The sequence below is a fragment of the Uloborus diversus genome, chromosome 7 (assembly GCF_026930045.1).
Source record: "Uloborus diversus isolate 005 chromosome 7, Udiv.v.3.1, whole genome shotgun sequence".
Taxonomy (NCBI): domain Eukaryota; kingdom Metazoa; phylum Arthropoda; class Arachnida; order Araneae; family Uloboridae; genus Uloborus; species Uloborus diversus.
Window position 1 is genome coordinate 1,414,096 of NC_072737.1, and position 23,527 is coordinate 1,437,622.

General features: G+C 38.7%; 1 protein-coding gene across 1 annotated transcript in view; it reads right to left on the reverse strand.

Moving 5' to 3' along the window:
* Positions 1-23,527, reverse strand: part of LOC129226157 (protein madd-4-like) — a 125,670-nt gene that overhangs the window by 83,584 nt on the left and 18,559 nt on the right. The window contains exons 4-6 of the mRNA XM_054860757.1: positions 20,636-20,807; positions 13,548-13,641; positions 8,120-8,250 (exon numbers count right to left, since the gene is read on the reverse strand). Of these exons, the coding sequence (XP_054716732.1) occupies positions 8,120-8,250; positions 13,548-13,641; positions 20,636-20,807 (397 nt within the window). The remainder of the gene's footprint in view (positions 1-8,119; positions 8,251-13,547; positions 13,642-20,635; positions 20,808-23,527) is intronic.

Here is a 23,527-nt window from a genome sequence, read left to right on the forward strand (position 1 = left end):
CGTCCCATTGCTCCACCCCCCTTGGAGGAATTCGCGCCAAAAACCAATGGGCACAAGTTCACATAGGGGCACATATGTGTACCAAGTTTCGTTCGATTTCATGCGGTAGTTTTTGCTGTATAGTGGCCACAAAAAACTGGTCGCACACAGACGTGACACACATACACACACACACACATACAGACAGACATTTTCCAAAAATAGTCGAAATGGACTCAGCACACCTCAAAACGTTCGAATCCGTCAAAAATCGAAATTCGAAAATTTGAACGAATCCAATACTTTCTTCTATATATTAGATATAGAAGAAAGTAAAAATCAGATGTTGTGCAGTGGCCTCTTCGGTATGACATTTGGTGCAAATTGGGAAAGTCCTATTACCATGGAAAAATCTGATGGCTTTTAGATGACTTGTGCTCAGGCGAGTCAAAGCAGTTTGATCTCTCCTGTCACCCTCAAATACTACTACTAAGCACCAGCTAACTCATCGACGCCATTTTTATGCAAGCGAGCACGAGCTGTTTCTGATTCGGACGCTATTCAATGGGAATTATTGGCGAAATATAGTAACTATTAATGCCATGCAAATTTTGATGGCATTAAAATGAGAGTTGTTGAAATGTCAGCTAGTACTTATATTGGAGGCATAGTTGCTGGTGATTGTTAATGTAACTATTAAAAGTTGCTGGTGATAGTTTCAGCAATATGGGAAGTGCTCAAGTGTAAAAAGCTAAAACATCCTTAACACAATAAGCTGTGAGTTAACACCCTCAAGCCGGGGCCAAAGCAGTTTCATCCCTGTTGTAAACTCATCAGGCTGGACCTGGAATAGATGATCTAGACGGAGGCAGATGTCCTTTCATTACAGCTAAGATAACTTTTCGCTAGTAGTTTGAAGATAATATCAGCTTCAGTAAGATGCCACACTAAAAAAAATCCGTAAAATTTACGGTTTTTTTACCGGCAGCTGGGTTGGTTGTGCAAAACCGTAAAAGTTGCGGAGAAAACCCGTCAACATAACGGTCTTTCACCATACAAGGACAAATTTACGGTTTTAAACAGTTCATAGCTGAAGCGTAGAACGGGAAAAAACCGTTTTTCAACGAAACGGGTTTAAACCGTCAAATCTACGGGAAAAAAACAGTTGAAATTACGGGTATTTTTTACAGTGCATCTGTCTCCAGCACGATTATCGACTGTTAAAGACTGATGAGTCCTTAGAAGGGACGAAGCTGCTGTCTCTAGATGTATTAACCGGGCTGTCGTTCTATGATTGTAATCCTTATGGCGGTAAAATAAATCTTGGTAATCCGCGGGTATTGCTCAATCCATGGTTCGACATCTTTCTATCGAGCAATAGAGAAGAAAAAGTGCAAATATGTTTCATTTGAACTGTCACTTTTAAATATTCTTCATTTTGTAATCAGAAAATTTTCTTCGCTAGAAATTCAAAATCTCCCTGACTTTTCAGTTTGTAATAATATCTCTGATGTTTCAAGTCATCCAGGACCGCATCTAATAAACTAAGAGCTAATGAGCGCCAGAACTACGTCATAGCATAAAGGTCCAAAATTTTTCTGTATAAGGACATCACAACAAGTTAGAAAGGCTCGCTATTATTTAAGCTGATTCGCGCTGGATTTTGGCAGAAAACAGGTAGCAAAGTTGCGTCAAAAACTGAGTCGTTCCATGTTGTTAAGCCTTGCAAATAGTTTATATAATGTTATGTTTGAGTCGCGTGTGTCGGCATCCCTGTTGTCAAGGTAACAAGAGCTTTGGTTTAAATTGCTTGTTCGGAGGATTTCGAAGAGCAGAGTTTGCAATGTTGAAAGAGCAAATAAAAATATTATCCTGTTAACCTTATAACTATGAAGGTTAGTCCTTTGCGAGTATTTTTAAGTATAGCTACAGGTTTTTAGTATAATTTCAATAAGGCATGAGAATGCAACACATGTCAAGTCACCTCGTCGTGTCCGTGTCCACCAGACCATCTTCAATTTGAACGAAATTTTATAGAGGTGCCTTTGAAGCTTACCGTTACAAATTTTAAGATTCCAAGACCCAAATCTTGAGGATCTAGGATCGAAGAAAAGGGGGGCTCCAAAATGGCGGATCAGCTTTGTAAAACGAATTGCTATGTTTGGAACGGTTTCCCCATCGGAGGTCCATTTTGGAACCCACTCTTTCTTTTCTTTTTGAGATATCCTAGATCCTCATGATTTGTGTCTTGTAAGCTGAAAATTTGCATAGGTTAGTTTCAAGGACATGCCTGCACCTTTGTAGAACGCCCTCCAAATCGGAGATGGATGGATGGGGACCACTAGGTCACGTGACATGGAATAAATCTATGATGTCTATATTCAGTAAATTACCGCCCATTAGCCAGGGCTAAAGCAGAAATACATGAAATACACCGCAGCTCAGTCATTTCCAGCCGAGGACTGCAGTTTCGTGCTTTCTAGCACTCATCAGCCCGACATAGGAAAGTGACTGAGCTGGAGATGGAAAACCTCTGAAGGAAGCCAAGAGTGCCAAACAAACTGGTAGCTAATATAATTAGCACGACCAGACGAGTGACCGAAGCAATGGTTCGGTTCAACTCGAAGATTGAAGGCAAGGCAAGGTATATTCAGTAAATTGCCGCCCATTAGACAGAGCTAAAGCAGAAATCCATGAAATACACCGCCAGCTCAGTCATTTCCAGCCGAGTACAGCAAATGATTAATGGCTAATGGGCGGTAATTTACTGAATATACCATGCCTTGCCTTCAATCTTCGAGTTGAACCGAACCATTGCTTCGGTCACTCGTCTGGTCTGCGCTAATTATATTAGCTACGAGTTCGTTTGGCACTCTTGGCTTCCTTCAGAGGTTTTCCGTCTCCAGCTCAGTCACTTTTCTATGTCGGGCTGATGAGTGCTAATAAGCACGAAACTGCAGTCCTCGGCTGGAAATGACTGAGCTTGGCGGTGTATTTCATGTATATGCTGTCTAGCTTTTTGAAGCAATTTTATGGATCTTTGCTACCTGTGTCCTGCCAAAACCAGCCTGACTCAGCTCAATTAAAAGCGAACATTTCTTACCTGCTGTAATGTCCTTGTGCAAAAAAAAAAAAAAAAAAAAAAAGGCCTTTTTACTAATGACGTAGGTCTAGCACTCCTTTATACTATGACGTAGGTCCAGCTCTCATGGGCTCTTGGGCTAATAACTCTTTCAAGACAGAGTGAATTCGCATTGGTCTATGTGGTCGAGTATTTCGTAGGCGTGGTCCTGCCACCAAGAGGGCTTGAGCACCATCCTGGAATAAGGGCACCACTGTAATGCGCAGAACGTTGCGGAGTTCTTCAGAAATTCCACCAATGCAAGAACTTTTCATCCCTGCCGTCTGCTCAAGAACTCGCGAAAGTCAAACATGAAAGTGGAAACATCCCTTATGGAACATTTTTAAACCGCGAAATCGAAACCGATGTTGTTTGTTCGCAACCCAGAAGGGATTGCTTGATATGACCCTCGGGTGTGATCGTCCCTCCTGGAACACTCTTTTAGAAAAATTCAACTTGGGCGAATCCAAATAATCAATCCCAAGATCGGCTTTTGTGCCATTTTCTTCACAACACAAAGAAACAAAAAAACGGGGGTAATAATGGTGAGAGACTTTATTTACCGGCGCAAATATTTTTCTGCTCCCCGTCCATTATTTAACCTTTTGCTTCTGAGAGACTGACTCCTCTTCAAAAACATCTACTTCTGAAGACGATTCCGTATTTACAAAAGGAGCCTTTTGTGGCGCCACGCACCGATGCACCCTCCAGAAGCCCCGGCTTTGTTCTTCCACGGAGAGAGGTTCTTCCTGGAGCGAGCCCGCATTAAGTGCTGGACGCTCATTGGACCGTTAAATACGCACTCAATGACGAACAAAATTAAAGGGGAGGTTCTGAGGAAGGAAGGAAGGGTGGAAAAAAAAAACGCATTCGGAAGAATTTCATGTTTATTGAAAAGAGTTATTCAAACATCTGGAATTTTGAAATTGTTTTTCTTTTCGGCAAAAACACTCCAGACGACTTTGAAGATCCGCTCTTGTTCCGATTTGTTTTCGTCGCCAGGTCTTGATTTGTCAAAAGATGGGGGAGATCTTCGATATCGGCTGCAGGTAGGCAGAGAGGAAAAAAGCGCGGGAAGTTGTGTTGGCACTCGAGTTCTGTTTCATGCCGGCGACGGGTATCGGTCGTTCGATTGAGTGGATGTCGGCTGTGGACCAAAGAAGCGAGTTTTTATTCTTCGGGGCTGGAAATTACTCTAAAAGGATTCTAAAGAGATAAACAGGTAATGGAATACGTCAGAGTAAGAACTATTTATTGATGAGTACGTTCCCCGGCTTCATTTCGAGCGAGATCAAGTTCTTAATGAAATGTTTTCAGTAGCAAATCTACTCCGCATCATTGGCCTCTTATTAAAACTGTGACAAGGGGTTGAGAAAGAGAATTATGAAATGAGTAGTTTAATAGCGTTATTAAGCGATGAGTAACATTTATCAGTAAGGCTCCTAAGTCAATAAGCTAAGACAGAACTACAACTGCACCGATATGTCATTCCAGAGACTGCAGTTTCGTCCTTTTTATGAACTAACCAGTCCGGAACAGCCAATAAGCTAAGGCAGAACTACATACACTGCATCAACATGTTATTGCAGAGACTGCAGTTTCACCCTTTTTATGAACTAACCAGTCTGGAACGGCCAATAAGCTGCTGCAGCACTACATACACTGCACCGGCATGCCATTGCAGAGACTGCAGTTTCGTCTTTATTATGAACTAACCAGTCCGGAACAGCCAATAAGCTAAGGCAGAACTACATACACTGCATCGACATGCCATTGCACACACTGCAGTTTCACCCTTTTTATGAACTAATCAGTCTGAAACAACCAATTAGCTACGGCAGAACTACATACACTGCACCGACATGACATTCCAGTGACTGCAGTTTCACCCTTTTTGTGAATTCACCAATCTGGAAGAACCAATAAGCTACGGCAGAACTACATACATTATACCGACATGCCCTTCCAGTCACTGCAGTTTCACCCTTTTTATGAACTAACCAGTTTGGAACAGCCAATAAGCTAAGGCAGAACTACATACACTGCACCGACATGCCATTCCAGAGACTGCAGTTTCGTCCTTTTTATGAACTAACCAGTCCGGAACAGCCAATAAGCTAAGGCAGAACTACATACACTGCACCGACATGCCATTCCAGAGACTGCAGTTTCACCCTTTTTATGAACTAACCAGTCTGGAACGGCCAATAACCGAGTTGGAGGCAGATGATATCTCATTGAAGCTGAACAACACGTTTGATCCAAAATACGGATAACGTTTGAACCGGATAAATCACCCAAGACGCAAGTTCTCACAAATTTCCCTGTCTTCAACAGAAAGAAGTCGGCTGCTTTTCTATACCTCCGAAAGTTGAAAGCATCAACGTAGCCTAATTTTTTCTTCTGGTGTTGCACACTAGCACAGCTGAATAATGAAAAACTAGGGAGAATGACGGATAAAATTTGGAAGACATTCAATTCCCACAGAGGTTTGGAAGACATTCAATTCCCGCAGAGGTTTGGAAGACATTCAATTCCCACAGAGATTTGGAAGGCTTTTGCAAACAAACGTTTAACCAATACAACCAACGTTGACTTGACTGAAGAAAGAAACTCTACAAGTTTTGTTTAACAAATGTCAGATGCGTGAACCTTTCGTAATGCAACAGATATCAAGTCTATAGTCTAATTCTTGCTTCACCTCGCTGTAGCATGGTCAAAGGTCGTTCATTTTCCAACAAGACGGGGCACCACCCCCTTTATCCGACAGACGATTTTATTGTATGGGTTTACATCAAAGATCGTCTGTTCGTACTCCATGTTCCACGTGATTTACAAGACCAAACTGCAAAAGATATCAACCACTTTTGCTGCCATGGATCGGGTATGTTACAGTGATTTAAGAAATAGTTAGACTTTAGACCAGTGATTGAAGCAATAATTAGACTTTAGACCAGTGATTGAAGCAATAATTAGACTTTAGACCAGTGATTGAAGCAATAATTAGATTTTAGACCAGTGATTGAAGCAATAATTAGACTTTAGACCAGTGATTGAAGCAATTATTAGACTTTAGACCAGTGATTGAAGCAATAATTAGACTTTAGACCAGTGATTGAAGCATTAATTAGACTTTAGACCTAACGTCTGCTGCATCACGAAAGATTCGTACTTCTAACATTTGTTAAATGTGAAAAACTTGTCGAAATTATCTGTGCAGTAAAGTCAAAATTATTGCTGTAATATCTTTGTTTTAAATAAATTTTCCGAATCCAGGAGGACATCGAGACGCACCCTGTAATTATCAATTAATTCTAATTTGGTTATAATGTTGTCGTTTAATAATAATAATAATTAAAAAAAAAGATTCATACATGTTTTGAAAACATCGCCATCGATCTAGTGATCCACAATGGGTGTAGTTTCCTTCAGTCAAAAGTACTACTTTAGTCATTAAAATGGATAGAATGAGCAAAAAAAAAAAAAAAAAAAGAGGGGGGGAAGAAAAAAAAAACATGGACCCAGAAAATACTTTCATTTTCCCAACAGATTTTTTTTTTTAATTAATTTTTTTAAATGTCCGATTTTTCAAACAAGGCGTGGTCTTGATGACGTCACAAATGATGCTCTTTGACGCATCTTTCTGCATAACGTTTCCACGTTATGATAATCAAGCAGCGAATTGAAATTGCGCTCCACGCTTGCTACCAACCCCATCGTTGCCAATACGCGTGAGTAAAGATGCGAATTAAATATTTTGGACCGTGAAAATGGAAACACTGAATGGCCTTTCATCATTTGTGATGTCATCGAACAGAAGCGTTAAACGATGAAAGAACACCGATTTAAGTCATTTTTTTAAAAATATTAAACTTAAATAAATTATTTGAAAAATGGTCGGATTCTATGTTTTTAAGCGCGCTCTTTCTTAAAAAAATACTTTTAAAGTTTTGGAAACGACCCCATTGAGGCAGTGAGAGGCAAAGGGTTGTAAGTGGCGAAATTAAAAATTTGGAGATAACCAGTACACATGGTAGGTGTAGTCTTGGGGCAAGAGATAGTAGTACTAGTAGCCCTGGTAGTCGCTACTGTACAGCATGATATAGAGAAAAAAAAATTCAATGAAAGCCTACCCAGGATGTTATCTTTAAGGGTTCACAATACCTTTCAAACAATTTCTTTTAATTTATATAAATTTTATATTTCTTTGAAACCATAACATGTATACTTATTTCGTAATCAATCATTTGTTTTCAAAAGTTAAAAATATTGCCTACTTTTTTTGAAAATTCAAAAAATTGACGAAAACTTCAGCTTTTTAAAATCCCTAAGGCTTTTTTTATTTTTGCACTCATTTAAGAAACGTTTTTCGCAAAACGATCACAATAATCATCACTAAAAATCTGTGCATTCATTTGCTTATGAGTTTATTAGAAAATTTTCTGTCGTTAATTATGTAAAAAATCAAAGTTTTTTTTTTAAATTGTTTTTTCAAGGTTTAACATGCTCTAAACATGAGAGTAATTTATAAAATGCTTATCCCATGCACAGTTTTGTTGAATATATTATCCCAATTGCAAAAAGTATTACTTTAAAGCTGTATCTTTAATAGAAAAAAATCCTTAGGGATTCTAATGACACGAAAACACAAAAAAAACCATCATCGAGAAAAAGCAATTTGAAGTTTTTCTTTTGCATAAGAACACATAGCGAGCATGGCCTAAAACCACGCATAACTTTTTCAATATTAGAACTAAAGCAATGAAACTTTTCCCCCGTGTTCAGAATAGGCAGATAATAGCAAAATAAGCAATAAAAAAAATTTTGATCGTTTCATCATTTTTGAGGTAATGTAACCCCCTTAAACGCATTTCTCTCAAAACTGGAAAATGTCCACTTACATCCCTTTGCTTCTCACTGCCTCAATTGTTTTTTGCGTCATTTTTTGTTTTCAATGACAACAACTTGGTCACCAGCCGCTTTTTAAGGTCTCAATAACACAATCGGTGTTTTACTTACTAGGGCACTCGTGGTCCTTGATGGTGGCCACCGTCCTGGAGAAGTCCAGCAGGATCTTGCACTCGACGGTCCTGGTCTGCAGCCCTCGACCACACGTGACACTGCAGGGCCCCCAATCGCCGACCACGTAACTAAGCAGAGGAAAAAAAAAGAAAAATTAATTTAAATTTTGACATCTTGAATTCAAAGTATTGTTACAAATTCTGTAAATAGTAATCATTGTAGTAAAGTAACCTGTAAATAGTTTCCCGTAATGAATATACAGCCCCTTTACATTCGGCCGAAGTGTACGATCCCCCTATTCTTTTTTTCTTATTTCATTCATTGATTTTATCAATGAAAGTGTAGAACGGTGTAGCATTTTCTGGAATATTTGAGAGCTCTCTTTTCGATGTTTATAAAAGCGTCCCGCGTGATAAAAAGTTTAGTTTCGATTGAGAATTCGAACTGAGAGCGTATTAGCTCTGTTTATTGCGAGGCATTTCGCTGTGTTGTTTTCGTATTTGGAAGTAAATACGTGTGTAACCGTTGAGTTTACGGTGTTGAGTGATATTTGCTTCATTGCTGATGATTCATTTAGCAGTTGCTGACGCTCTTTCCTGTACATAGTGTAAATAAATTTCCTGTATTTTTCATCAAGAACTGTGTCGTCCTTTCAAGAAAGCTGGAAGTTGCATCGGATCCGTTACAGTATGTTTTTTACAATCACGAGTGTGTGTATGTAGGCGTGTGTGTTTGTGTGAGGGGGAGTGTGTGTTTGTGTTCAGGGGTATGTGTATATAGGCATGTGCGTTAGTGTCCGTGTGCAAGCATAAGTGTGTGAGTAGTTGTGTGTGTGTGGGGGGGGGGTATGTGCATCTGTGTGTAGACATATGTGTTTGTGTCTGTGTGCAGGCATGAATGTGTGGGTAGTTGTGTGTATGTGTGTGTGTGTGTATGAGTAGGTGTTAGTATGTATTTGCGTGTGAATGTGTGTGTATGCGTATGTGTTTGTGTGTGTATGCGTTTGTGTGTGTATGTGTTTGTGTGTGTATGTGTGTGTGTATGTGTTTGTGTGTGTTATGTGTGTGTAGACATATGTGTTTGTGTCTGTGTGCAGGTATGAATGTGTGGGTAGTTGTGTGTATGTGTGTGTGTATGTGCTTGTGTGTGTATGAGTAGGTGTTTGTATGTATTTGTGTGTGTATGTGTATGTGTTTGTATGTATTTGTGTTTGTGTGTGTATGTGTTTGTGTGTGTATGTGTTTGTACGTGTATGTGTTTGTACGTGTGTTTGTGTGTGAATGTGTTTGAGTGTGTGTATGTGTTTGAGTGTGTGTATGTGTATGTGTTTGTGTGTGTGAATGTGTCTGAGTGTGTGTATGTGTTTGTGCATGTGTATGTGTGTAGGTGTATGTGTGTGTATGTGTGTAGGTGTATGTATGTGTGTGTATGTGTGTAGGTGTATGTATGTGTGTGTATGTGTGTAGGTGTATGTATGTGTTTGTGTGTGTATGTGTGTGCGTAGTTGTGTATGTATGCGCGTGTGTGTAGGACAAGGATGCAACCTGGAGACGGCTTTCGCTAGAGGAGCAGTATCGTGAGGCGGCCGACTGACGGTGGTGCTGCAGAGGGAGGCGGGGAAAAATAAAATCAAAGGACATCAAAACAGTCAAATGAAAGTAATAAGCAATCGTGATTGCTCAATAAAATGTTGTCAGTGCATGCAGGATGTTAATAAATATTAACTGTTTTTGGACGGATTTTTTTTTTCTGCGACTTTTATTACAAGCCGTGAAAATTGGTGTTAATATGGCACTAATAGTTTTGCACTTTACTTCAATTATTTTAACATTTTTTAAGGGGTCTAAGGACCTTTAACCTTTAAAATTTTTGTTTTTCTGGAAAAAATATATGTTATGCAAAATTTAATTCTGAACAATTTGATACCTTATTTATTACCATACGCCAAAAACTTTTCGAGTTATCGTAAAAATGCGTAAACTTTCCCCATTGATATTTATGTTAACAGCAGCTGTTTAAGCCTCTTTTTCTCAGGTGCCGGTTTCTTCGGTTTTCTCGTTTTGCGCGCATGATATCTCAGAAAGTTTCTTATATATTTCCGTAAAACTTTTCATGCATGTTTGTCTGGTATATTTTTATAATCTGAATCTAAATTTTAACCAAAAATGAAAGTTAATATTAAAAAAAAATATTTTCTTCCAAAATTTTGAAAATTTTCCGCATTAACTTATAAAATTTCAAAAAAAAAAATAAATAAATAAATAATTTTAAAAAATTAATTAATTTAGGTTCAGGTCATAAACATAGACCAGGTAAACATACAAAAACAGTTTTATGGACATATATAAGAAACTTTCTGAGATATCATGCGCGCAAAACGAGAAAACAGAAGAAACCGGCACCCGAGAAAAAGAGGCTGAAACAGCTGCTGTTAACATAAATCTTAACGACGAAAGTTTACGCATTTTTACAATAACTTCAAAAGTTTTTAGCGTATGGTAATAAATAAGGTGTCAAATTGTTCAAAATTAAATTATGCATAACATATATTTTTTTTCAGAAAAACGAAAATTTTGAAGGTTAAAGGTCCTTAGATCCCTTAAACGTTTACTTTATTTAAAAAAAAAAAATTGAAATCGAAGGGTGATTGCTACAAGTAGAATATCTCAACAAATGAATCATTTTTCACTGCTTTGGGGGAATGTGAAGACTTGATTTAAATTTTATCAAACTATCATTGCTAAATTTTATTTTGTCAGAAAGATTTATGTCATCTTTGGAACACGAAGTTTTCATTAAAAGTAGAACATTCTCTTTTTTTTCCGATTTACAGTTACCTAGTTGTAGGACTCGCCCGAAAAGTTTGGTGTTCGTATTTTTTTTTTAAATTTATGTTAATGTCTACTTTGACTTATTTTCTACTGTCTTGCCACTGTAAACAGATTTTTCTGTAGCGTGTAATCTTCTTTACTAATAATAAAGCTGAAAGTTTCTCTGTCCGGAGGATGTCTGGATCCCTGGACGCACATAGCGCATAGACCGTTCGGCCGATTTTCATGAAATTCGGCACAAAGTTAGTTTGTAGCATGGGGGTGTGCACCTAGAAGCGACGTTTCGAACATTCGATGTGGTTCTTTTTCTATTCCAATTTTGAGAACACAATTATCATAAGATGGACGAGTGAATTACGAAGTTATCATAACGTGGAACCGTAACATGGGCACAAGCCAATTGGCGAGGTACGAAATGATCATAACGTGGAACCGTAACATGGGTACAAGCCAATGGGCGAGGAAATTCACCACACAGTATTTGTAAATATACAGGCGAACCAAAAGACCTTTTTAATTTTTCTATTACGGGCAAGGCCGTGCGGGTACCACTAGTGTAAAATAAATAAAACAGCACATACAGTATAACGGGTGGATAATAAATTACCACCGTTTACAATTTGAGAACATTTCTTTACACTTGTTAGCTCTTATGACTTGTTGGCTAGCCGACACGTACTTACTTGCAAGAAGAAATGTCACTTCGACGGTTTTTACATAATAAGTTATGGCATGTCTTACAGCTGATGTGAGTAACCTGCTTGTGATTGAGATCAACTGTCGATGTCGATAAATATCTTAGCGATGACTTCTACTTGAGGATTTACTTGAGGACTTCTTCGTTTGTTGTTCGATAGGTAGGAATAACACGTTTATAAAATACTAGTTGTACCCGATGCGCGTTGCTACGCCAACAAAAAAATACATCATTATACTGATTTTCATGACAATCGGTTGAACGGGGCAGAAGTTGCTACTCTGCAGTGCCACCTGGTGGTTCAATGAGCATATTATGCACCTTCTCCGTGGAAAAATACATAGATATAGCCATTTTCATAAGAATCGGTCCAGGTATCCAGTGACTCTACTCAAATTTTGTACTCACGCAGTTTGCAAGATCAATCCATCGCTAAAAATATCAAATAGAAAAAGTTTTAAATCCCCCCGTTGCATGAAAACAATAAAGAAAGAATGTATTTGTTCAAACTCAAGAAAAATGGCAACTTCTTATCAATGAGATCTTTCACGCGAATTCATTTCTCTTTATTCGTATTTATCCAATGGATTGTGACTTAAATTGGAATAAAACAGGATCGGATTTTTTTCGAACTGCTCTATAAACATTCCCAGTACCAAAAATAACAAACGGTGAAAGTTTCAGCCAAATCTACCGGGTAGTTTTTGAGTTCATGGATGACATACAGACAAACATTCATTTATATATATATATAGAAGATTGATTTAATACTAAGAGGAATTGGTCTAAAAACGTGCCAGGGTCTCAATACAGGCTAAGCGGAGGAAATGGTTGAGAACAATTCCAAGAATGGTACCGAATGGATAAATAGGAAATGGCAAAAAAGTTGTGAGCGAATGACCTTGTTTGTTGACGCACATGCTTTGTTGAGAACTGTTTTTTATTTAAGAAAAAAAAATGCTTTTTGAGAAAACTAGAACTTTTTGAACTAATTTCTAATCTTACTAAGTTTTTCAAAAGTGTAAGTGGTTTCCAGCTCTTACAGATCATTCTCAAAGCATCTTTTACTGACTGTTTGGTTTTGGTGTTTAGCCACGGCCGTGTGCTGATTAGGGTGCGTCTTATTTTTAAAGGTGTTGCTTTTTCATGAGGCACCCTCTCATTGTGTTCCTTTGGTTGAAAAAAACATTCTCATATCTGAAAAATAAAAATTGAATAATATTTAGAGAGTGCTACCACAGCTGCAAAATTTGTCAACTCTCTCTTTTTTTTTAATTTATTTATTTAGTCTGGATAATAAGCAGCAATCAGTGAAAAATTTGCATTGTCACATGGAAATAACAAAGAGAAAAATGACAATATTGCTGAATGTAAAAGACCGAAAGTGTAAACCTGTGATATGAATGGCATTACCGAACTTTCAAATGCTTTTTTGACATTATTACATAAAATGACAACCATGAAATGCTTATTATTTTCTTGTATATATAAGAAATATTTATTTGTGTTACGTTAAATCCAACCAACCTAATTTCATGTTGATTAAAAATATGACAAGATGTATTGGGGAGTTGATTTTTACACCATTTTTTCACAATGAATGTAATTTTTAATCACTGGTAGCACCCCCTAAATTCTGTTCAAATTCTATGAAACTTTTATGTGTGCATTTTTTTATCAAAAGGAAGCAATTAAAGGGGTGCCCCATAAGAAATTCAAAACTTTTTTAAAAAGTGCATTATAAGACACACCCTAGTGCTGATATCTCTTACAAGTGGTCAAATGAATGAGCGATCATTCCTTTTCCGTTATCACCCATCGATTTGTCATCTGGTAGAAGCTAAAGAATGTGGGGGAAATACATTTAGATAATTAAATGAGAAAAAGTTAAACTTACCTGGGTTGTGTAGATATGGCATTCTTTTTAGGCTTAACGGGTTTCGCCAGCGCTCCGAGGGGCGGGCCGTCTTCCTGAGACATTTTGAAAATATCTGCAAAGAAAAATTGCGCATGAGCAAACAGTGACAACTTTGGAACTGTCACCAAATCCTTTAAAATTCAAAAACTGAAATTTTTTAACAATAAACTTAATCTTTCTTTGAATAAAGAAAAAGCGAGCAGATCACATGACTTTTTTTTGCTCCAATTTAATGTCATTTTCTCATTAATGGCAATTTTAATGTGATTCAATAGTTTAATCTCTAAATATCACCAACAGCAGCCAAATTGAAACCAGATTTAAAGAAAAATAATAAAAAAAAAATAATAATAATAATTTGAATTTTGACATCTTGAATTCAAATTATGTTTTTCGCAATCACGAGTGTGTGTGTGTGTGGGGGGGGGGATATGTGTGTTTGTGTCTGTGTGCAGGCATGAAAGTGTGGGTAGTTTTGTGTGTGTGTGTGTGTAGGTTTTTGTGTGTGTATATGTGTAAGTGTCTGTATGTATGTGTGTGTGTGTAGTTGTGTATGTATGCGCGTGTGTGTAGGACATGGATGGAGACGGCTTTCGCTATAGGTGCAGCATCGTGAGGAGCCGGTCGACGGTGATGGTGCGGAGGGTGGCGGTGGGAAAAATCAAAGGAACGTCAAAAACAGTCAAATGGAAGCAATAAACAATCGTGATTGCTCAAAAATCCGCCAAGTTTGTCGCCCCCCTATTCCCCCCCATATTTTTTTAGACACACATACATACACCTACACACACCTACACACACACACATACACCTACACACACCTACATACACCTACACACACATACACACACCTACACACACATACATACACCTACACACACATACACACACCTACACACACCTACATACACCTACACACACACATACATACACCTACACACACCTACACACACATACATACACCTACACACATACATACACCTACACACACATACATACACCTACACACACCTACGCACACATACATACACCTACACACACATACATACACCTACACACACATACATACACCTACATACACCTACACACACATACATACACCTACACACACATACATACACCTACACACATACATACACCTACACACACATACATACACCTACACACACCTACGCACACATACATACACCTACACACATACATACACCTACACACACATACATACACCTACACACACATACATACACCTACATACACCTACACACACATACATACACCTACACACACATACAGACTCCTACATACACACACGCACACAAATACACACACACTCATGCCTGCACACACACACAAACACACACGCCTACATACATACACACGCGCGTGATTGCGAAAAACATAATTTGAATTCCAGGATGTCAAAATTCAATTATTTATTTTTTTTTTTTGACTTACTAATAGTTTTATATTGTAAAAGTTTCAGCTCCATACTCAAAGTTTAAGAGGGTGCTCCATGACCCCTTCATTTAACATGAGCCGTAGCGTTGAAAATGCCACACATTTAGAAACATTTAATTTCCCCAGCTGTCTTTTTGTAAATGATTATTTTATTGCAATGCATATGCATATTACTAATGTATATTATAATATGTAGCACTGTTTTTTCAGTTCAATGTATTTTTTATCCCCCTCCCTATACTTATGATGCTAGGGGGAGGGAGTTGAGCACCCTCTTTCGGTTGAAATAGGAAGCTGACATTCTTCCAGTATATTACTATCCACAAGTCTAAAAATAATTGAGGGGTGGCCCGTTATCTAAGAGAAACTTTTTTACTTTCTTTTACAAAAAAGGAAGTATTGTATTCGCGAAAAAAAATTTCACTCAAAAATCGGCCTTCATTTCCATTTTTCTCACCCCCGAATGAATGTTGAGATTTTTTTTCCGACCCGACCACACGTGGATAGATGCCTAGGAACGTACACACACCCGAAATATCCATTTTGACGATCCCCGAGTTAATTACAACGAATTTTCTCGTGACGTCCGTATGTACGTGTGTATGTGTCTCGCATAACTCAAAAACGGTATGTCCTAGAAAGTTTAAATTTTGTACGTAGGCTCCTAGTGGGCACCTTTCCTTGTGGTTGCATTCGGATGTTCCTAAGGGGGTCTTTTGCCCCTTTTTTTGGGGGGGGGGGGATATCATTGTTACTTTCGATGTAAACTCCAGTTGTGTTATAATTTGGAGGACACTTGGCGATATATCGCCAGTCTTTTTGTCGCCAACTTGGCGACAAATTTGGCGATTTTTTTTTATTTTCTTTTTTTCTTTTTTTTTTTATATAAAAATTTGGTTTCAATTTGGCCACTGTTGGTGATATTTAGAGGGTAAACTATTGAATCCCATTAAAAGTGCCAATAATGAGAAAATGACATTAAATTGGAGTCAAAGGAAGTCATGTGATGCACACATCAGCTAGTTTGAACCACCCTAATGTGCACACGCCACACGAGTGTGTGTCTATGTGTTTGTGCGCGTTGATCCCGATGCGAGTGGTTAGTTTCGCAAAAAATCAATTCCGATATGAAACGAGATGATTTGGATTATTGCTGCTTTACGGACAGTCCAACTTCAAGCAGAAACCATTCGGCGAGTCGTAACGATAGTAGAAGTATGCTTATATCGATGAAAAATGAGACTATAAATCCAGCGACATTTCCCAAGTGGGCTTTCGTCCGTAGATACAAAGTTTTACGGTCCTATTTCTTCTCTATATTAATCGTTTTTTTTTTAAACAAATTGGGTCTCGTATGATGTATGAGTTCCCGATCGCCGTCCTTTGATTTTTTTTCCAGTTAATATGACTGTATAAGCGGTTTTATCCTTTTTCTTTGATTTATGAGCATTTCGAAATGTTTGACTTCGGATGCATTGGTCGATTGAAGAGCAGGAGCCTGGAATTGGACCGCTCCGGAGCTGTTTTCCCGGGAACTAGAATCGGAGCCAGAGCTCCAAATACTTCCTTTAGGTTTCTAATAACCTTTTTTTGATTATTACTTGTATTATCTTTTAAATACAGCTAAATTTTATTTAGTAGGTCGCGGCCAGTAAACACTTTAAATTTTGTAGCCACTTTTTTCATTATTAGTGAACTGTTGATCCAGTATTTTTTGAGCAATCACGATTGCTTATTGCTTTCATTTGACTGTTTTTGGCGTTCCTATGATTTTATTTTCCCGCCAGTCCCTCTGCAGCATCACCGTCGACCGGCTCCTCACGATGCTGCTCCTCTAGTGAAAGCCATCTCCAGGTGGCGCCAATATCCTACACTTACACGCATACATACACGCACGCACGCACGCACGCACACATACATACGCCTACACACATACACACACACGCATACATACAGACACCTACACACACATACCTACACACATACACACACACACCTACACACACATACCTACACACACCTACACACACACACATACCCTACACACACCTACACACACACACCTACACACACACACACCTACACACACAAACACATACAAACACATACACACACATACATACGCCTACACACACATGCACACACATAACTACCCACACATTCATGCCTGCACACAGTCACAAACACATATGACTACACACATACACATACCCCGCCCCCACGCACACAAACACTAAACCGCACTGTGTTAATTAGTGTGGCATGCATTACAATATTAATTAAGAGGCGTAACTACAAAAACGTTAACTTTTAATTCCAAGAATCAAGTTCTTCTGTTTGCATTTTTTGTCTCGCTCTGAAAACTAACGCTACGGAAAACGTAATTCCAAATTGTTTTCTTCAGCAGGTACTAACTTCATGACATTAAAATTTTCAAAATTAACCATCATTTGTTATTATTTATTAAAACATTGCATACATTACCTGTTCGAAACATTTTGCATGACCTTATTAAGTGCTTTATTGACTTAGCTCTTATTCAAAGATGCTGGAGAATATGCCTATCTGTTTTTTTATTCAATTTATAAGACCAAATAAGGAGCTGCATTGCATGATGGTAGTTTAACCACGGATTGTATGTAATTCGGCAATCTGCCAAGTAAAGACGATTCCATCAGAATAAATCTAGCTGGGGAGAAGGGAAAATAACGATGGGATTTCGAATGCACGCGTTTTATAATGTCACTAGTGCCTTATTCATTTATTGCATTTTCAAAAATAAAATAAAGGGAAACAAAAATAGTTACCATGGAAATAACAAAAGAAAATACAATATTTTCATTTCGTTCAGGAACGTAAAAGCAAAATGGTAAGCTCAAAACTTTGTTGCGACTAAATAAACCAATTAATTTTTGCCGTGAGAATATGGATCGAATATACGTTAGATTTAAAAAATGTTGCTGTGAGCAAATTTTCATTATTACAAAACTAAGGCTAAATAATAGAGAGCCTAAAGGGCACATCTGAAACAAACCAACTAACACCCCTATAAACTAATAGATTCGTCCATTTCCGCCTATAAACCGGATATTAGCCTTTCCATGTAATCGACGGTCAGACAGTATTGAATAATTTAACGATTGATATTGCATTTATCCTAACATGTGGAATAAGAAACTCACAAACATAAATACATAAGAAATTTGCACAATACATATCTTGTAGGTGTGTTGTGCAAATTTCTCACAACAACTTAGTTTTTTTTTTTGTGTATACTAAATCTCATTGACGACCTCGGGCAGGATTTTAGAGAAGACTTTTAGTTCGAAAGCCAAAGTTTGGACTTTGATGTAGGAACCACACATAAAAAAGTCTCATGTAGAAAATAACTCAAAACCTTACAAAACAATGAGGAATTGCTTTCTAAAAAGAAATCATGGCAGCTACTTGGAACCTTTTATAATCTGATTTAGAACATATGCACGCGAAGATTTTTTAATACTTACATATGCACTAATTTTTCAAATGCAAAACTTTTCTAAACGTAAAATCATTATCCTTCGTAGTCTGACGAAACACAAAGTTTTGAGTGGTAAACTGGTTCAAAAATCGCTTTCATCAATTGAAGATATTACCTCGCCATTCGTGTATAGATAATTTCTTCACTTATGTCCTAACTAGCAAAAATACCCGGCGTTGCCCGGGTCAGTAATAATTGTGAGAAACAATCGCTACTTTCTTTCGTTTTCTGTTTTAACTGAAAGAACTCAAAACACACCGCTTTGACGTCATTAAAAATAGAGCATCTTCCTTACCCATAAAACTAAAATAGCAATAAGTATAAAGAACGAACGAGTATTCAGTTAGAAACGAAAGCACGACATTTAAGCATATAAAAATGTTTAGAACTTCCAAAATATGAACTGACAAAAACAAAGATCACTAAAAAAAACCGCGCGCCTTTACATAATTAAAGAGTACTGTCTAACCACGGATTGTATGGAAAGGCAAACATCCGGTTTACGCGCGGAAATGGAAGCATGTATTATTTTTTAGGGATGTCAGATTTTGCAGATGTATGTTAACCTCTAAATTAAGCAGAGTCTCATTCAAATCAGCGCATAAAATTTTTATTTTTCCCCTCATTCAGATGGAGTCGCCTTAACTGGATGTTTGCCAATTACATACAATCCGTAGTCGAACAGTACACACACACACACAAAAAGAAAAAAAAAAAGCTCGCTACTCTGTTACCCTAAGTGTGCAAAAAGTCGAGTTTCCAAATATTAAAATGACTTTAAACTCATGATTGCTCCAGAGAAGCATTGATTCAAAACTTTCAATATGATTGCTATCAATATTGATGTTGTAAGGCAACGACTTTTTGTGACAATGGATTTTGTATTTAATCATTTAATGGAGAAATTACTGTTAGAAAGTTTAGTTTTCCATCATAACTTTTTGAAACTTAGTTTTTTAGAAATAAATTATAGCCTATGTTGCTTTCGGATAATGTAGCTATCTGTGGTTAAAATCTGTCCAGTAGTTTTGAAGTTTACCCCGGACATCCTACCATACAGAAGTAGCCATTTATGCCATTTATGTACATAGGTTAGATTGAAATTTTCACAATCCACGGAAAAAAAATAATTGTAATTTTTGACGTCTTGAATTCAGATTATGTTTTTCGCAATCACGAGCGTGTGTGTATGAATGCGCGTGTGTGTTTGTGTAGGCGCATGTGTGTGTGTTTGTGTAGACGGATATGTGTGGGTGCGTGTGTGTATGTATGCATGCATGTGTGTGAGTGTGTGTGTGCGTACGTATGCATGTGTGTGCGTGTTGTGTATGCAGTGCTGTGTGTGTACGCGCGTGTGTGGGCAGGCGTTCGAGTAGGTGTGTGTATGTAGGCATATGTGTTTGTGTAGGCGCATGTGTGTGTTTGTGTAGGCGGATATGTGTGGGTGCGCGCGTGTGTGTGTGTGTGTTTGTGTAGGCGGATATGTGTGGGTGCGCGTGTGTGTGTATGCTTGCATGCATGCATGCATGTGTGTGGATGTGTGTGTGCGTAGGTATGCATGAGTGTGCGTGTTGTGTATGCAGTGCTGTGTGTGCACGCGCATGTGTGTGCGGGCGTTCGAGTATGTGTGTGTATGTAGGCATATGTGTTTGTGTCTGTGTGCAGGCATGAGTGTGCGTGTTGTGTATGCAGTGCTGTGTGTGTACGCGCGCGTGTGTGCAGGTATTCAAGTATGTGTGTGTATGTAGGCATATGTGTTTGTGTCTGTGCGCAGGCATGAGTGTGTGTATGTGTGTGTAGGCATGTGTGTGTATGCTTGTGTGTGTAGGACATGGATGCAACCTGGAGACGGTTTTCGCAAGAGGAGCAGCATCGTGAGGAGCCGGTTGACGTTGGTGCTGGCGGGAAAATAAAATCATAGGAATTGAAAATAGTCAAATAAGAACAATAAGCAATCGTGATTACTCAAAAAAAAAAAAAAAACAGGTTTGTTTGTAAATTGAATTAATCGTTCTATGCAACCGATAAGGTAGTAAATAAAGGATTAAAGGCTCCCCTGCGGAAGGAACAGGTTCAAGAGGCGACTCACCAGACGAGAGGTACGTCCCAGGGTCTTCGGAGGGTGCGCAGACGAGTCCACTGTCGCAGCCGATCCTGGTGGCGGGCATGGCCTCGATGTCGCAGTCCTCGCTGTGCTGGTCCATTGCGTCCCGGCAGGCCGCGGACCGACTCTTCTGGCCCTGGCCACACGTCACAGAACACTGCACGACACACGGGAACACTCGTTAATTATCGAGGAATAGTGGGGAAACATGCATTCCCCTATACATGAAACACACCGCCAGCTCAGTCACTTCCAGCCGAGGACTGCAGTTTCGTGCTTATTAGCAGCACTCATCAACCCGGCATAGGAAAGTGACTGAGCTGGAGGTGGAAGACCTCTTATGGAGGGTAAGAGGGCCATACAGACTGGTAGCTAATATAGAATTTGCACAGACCAGACAAGTGACCGAGGCAATGGTTCGGTTCAACTCGAAGATTGAACGCGAGGCGAGGTATATTCAGTAAATTACCGCCCATTAGCCAGGGCTAAAGCAGAAATACATGAAATACACCGCCAGCTCAGTCATTTCCAGCCGAAGACTGCAGTTTCGTGCTTATTAGCAGCACTCATCAGCCCGGCATAGGACTAACTGACCTGGAGGCGGAACACCTCTTAAGGAAGCCAAGAGGGCCAAACAAACTGGTAGCTAATATAGAATTAGCGCAGACCAGTTAGCCCATATTAGCTACCAGTTTGTTTGGCACTCTTGGCTTCCTTAAGAGGTTTTCCACCTCCAGCTCAGTCACTTTCCTATGCCGGGCTGATGAGTGCTAATAAGCACGAAACTGCAGTCCTCGGCTGGAAGTGACTGAGCTGGCGGTGTATTTCTGCTTTAGCATTGGCTATTGGGCGGTAATTTACTGAACAATACTTCCTTTTTACTTCCTTTTCCAAAAAAGGAAGTATTGTATTCGCGAACACCAAACTTTTCGGGCGAGTCCTACAACTAGGTAACTGTAAATTGGAAAGAAAGAGAATGTTTTACTTTTAATGAAAACTTTGTGTTCGAAAGGTGACATAAATATTTCTGACAAAATAAAATTTAGCAATGATGCATGAAATACACCGCCAGCTCAGTCAATTCCAGCCGAGGACTGCAGTTTCGTGCTTATTAGCAGCACTCATCAGCCCGGCTTAGGAAGTGACTGAGCTGGAGATGGTAAACCTCTTAAGGAAGCCAAGAGTGCCAAACAAACTGGTAGCTAATACAGAATTAGCACTGACCAGACGAATGACCGAAACAATGGTTCGGTTCAACTCGAAGATTGCAGGCAAGGCAGGTATATTCAGCAAGTTACCGCCCTATAGCCAGGGCTAAGGCAGAAATACATGAAATACACCGCCTATGCCGGGCTGATGAGTGTTAATAAGCACGAGACTGCAGTCCTCGGCTGGAATTGACTGAGCTGGCGGTGTATTTCAATGAAGCTCATACCACGGCATGATCCACTAATGATTAATTATCAAAAAGGAATAATTGGGAGACATTCACAAACGTCTGTCTCTCCCCGCATTCGTCTACTAAACTTGTACAGTAGGGAAATGTGAAGGAAATAGGCTAGGTATTAATGGGTTAAGATAACTTCCTTTTTTCAAAATGAACAAATCAGAAATTGGTTTTGAAATGACAGTAGAGGAATGTAGAGCAAAATGAAATAGTTAAGATCACTTACTTTTTAAAAAAATATATAAACAAAGTAGAAATTTGCACGACAATAAGAGACAAGAGTCCAGTAACATACAGTCATCAAGCAATAAATAAATACCTTTGTGTCGAGGAATGACAGGAAATATCCAACGTTGTTTAGCACAAATAAACAGATTTCGGACAAAAGACACCCAGTAAAAGCTGGGTGTCTTTACATCTAGAAGCTCACACCTTTGAATTGAAAAAAAGGGGTTCCTTGAAACATCGAAACACGTGTATTCAGAAATCTGTTTATTTGTGCTAAACAGCGTTGGATATTTCCTGTTAGACAGTCATCAGTTTGAATTTAAATAATAAGCCTTTTAGGCGGGTAAAACTGGTATTGCTGGGCCCATGAATAAGGCCTTGTGTTATCAGAGTGAATTTTATGAGCCAGTTGGTAGTTACGAGGCAGTGGTGGAAGGTTATGAACAGCCACCAATAGCTCTGCCGGCGTTTCTTGTTCATATGAATTCAATAAGGTTTTAGTTCTAAAAACGAGCCAATGTGTGCATCACATGACTTCCTTTTACTCCAATTTAATGTCATTTCCCCATTATTCGCTATTTTAATGTGATTCAATATTTATTCTCTAAATATCACCAACAATGGCCAAATTGAAACAAAAAAAAAAAAAAAAAAAAAAAACTCCGCCAAATTTGTCGCCAAGTTGGCGACAAAACTTGGCGACCAAAAGACTGGCGATATATCGCCAAGTGTCCGACAAATTATAACGCCACTTGAGTTTACATCGAAATTAACAATGATTTCCCCCCAAAAAGGCGCAAAAGACCCCCTTAGGAACATCCGAAAGCAACCAAAAGGGGAAGTGCACAACTAGACCCCACTACGAGTCTATGTACCAAGTTTCAACTTTCTAGGACATACCATTTTTGAGTTATGCGAGATACATACGCACATACGCACATACACACATACGCACATACATACAGACGTCACGAGAAAAGTCGTTGTAATTACCTCGGTGATGGTCAAAATGGATATTTCGCGTGTCTATACATTCTTAGGCACTTTTCCGCATGTGGTCGAATCGAAAAAAAACTCAACATTCATTTGGGGGTGAGCAAAATGGAAATTAAGGGCGATTTTTGAGTGAAAATTTTTCGCGAATACAATACTTCCTTTTTTGTAAAAGGAAGTAATAAAGAACTTTTGCAAATTTTGAAGAG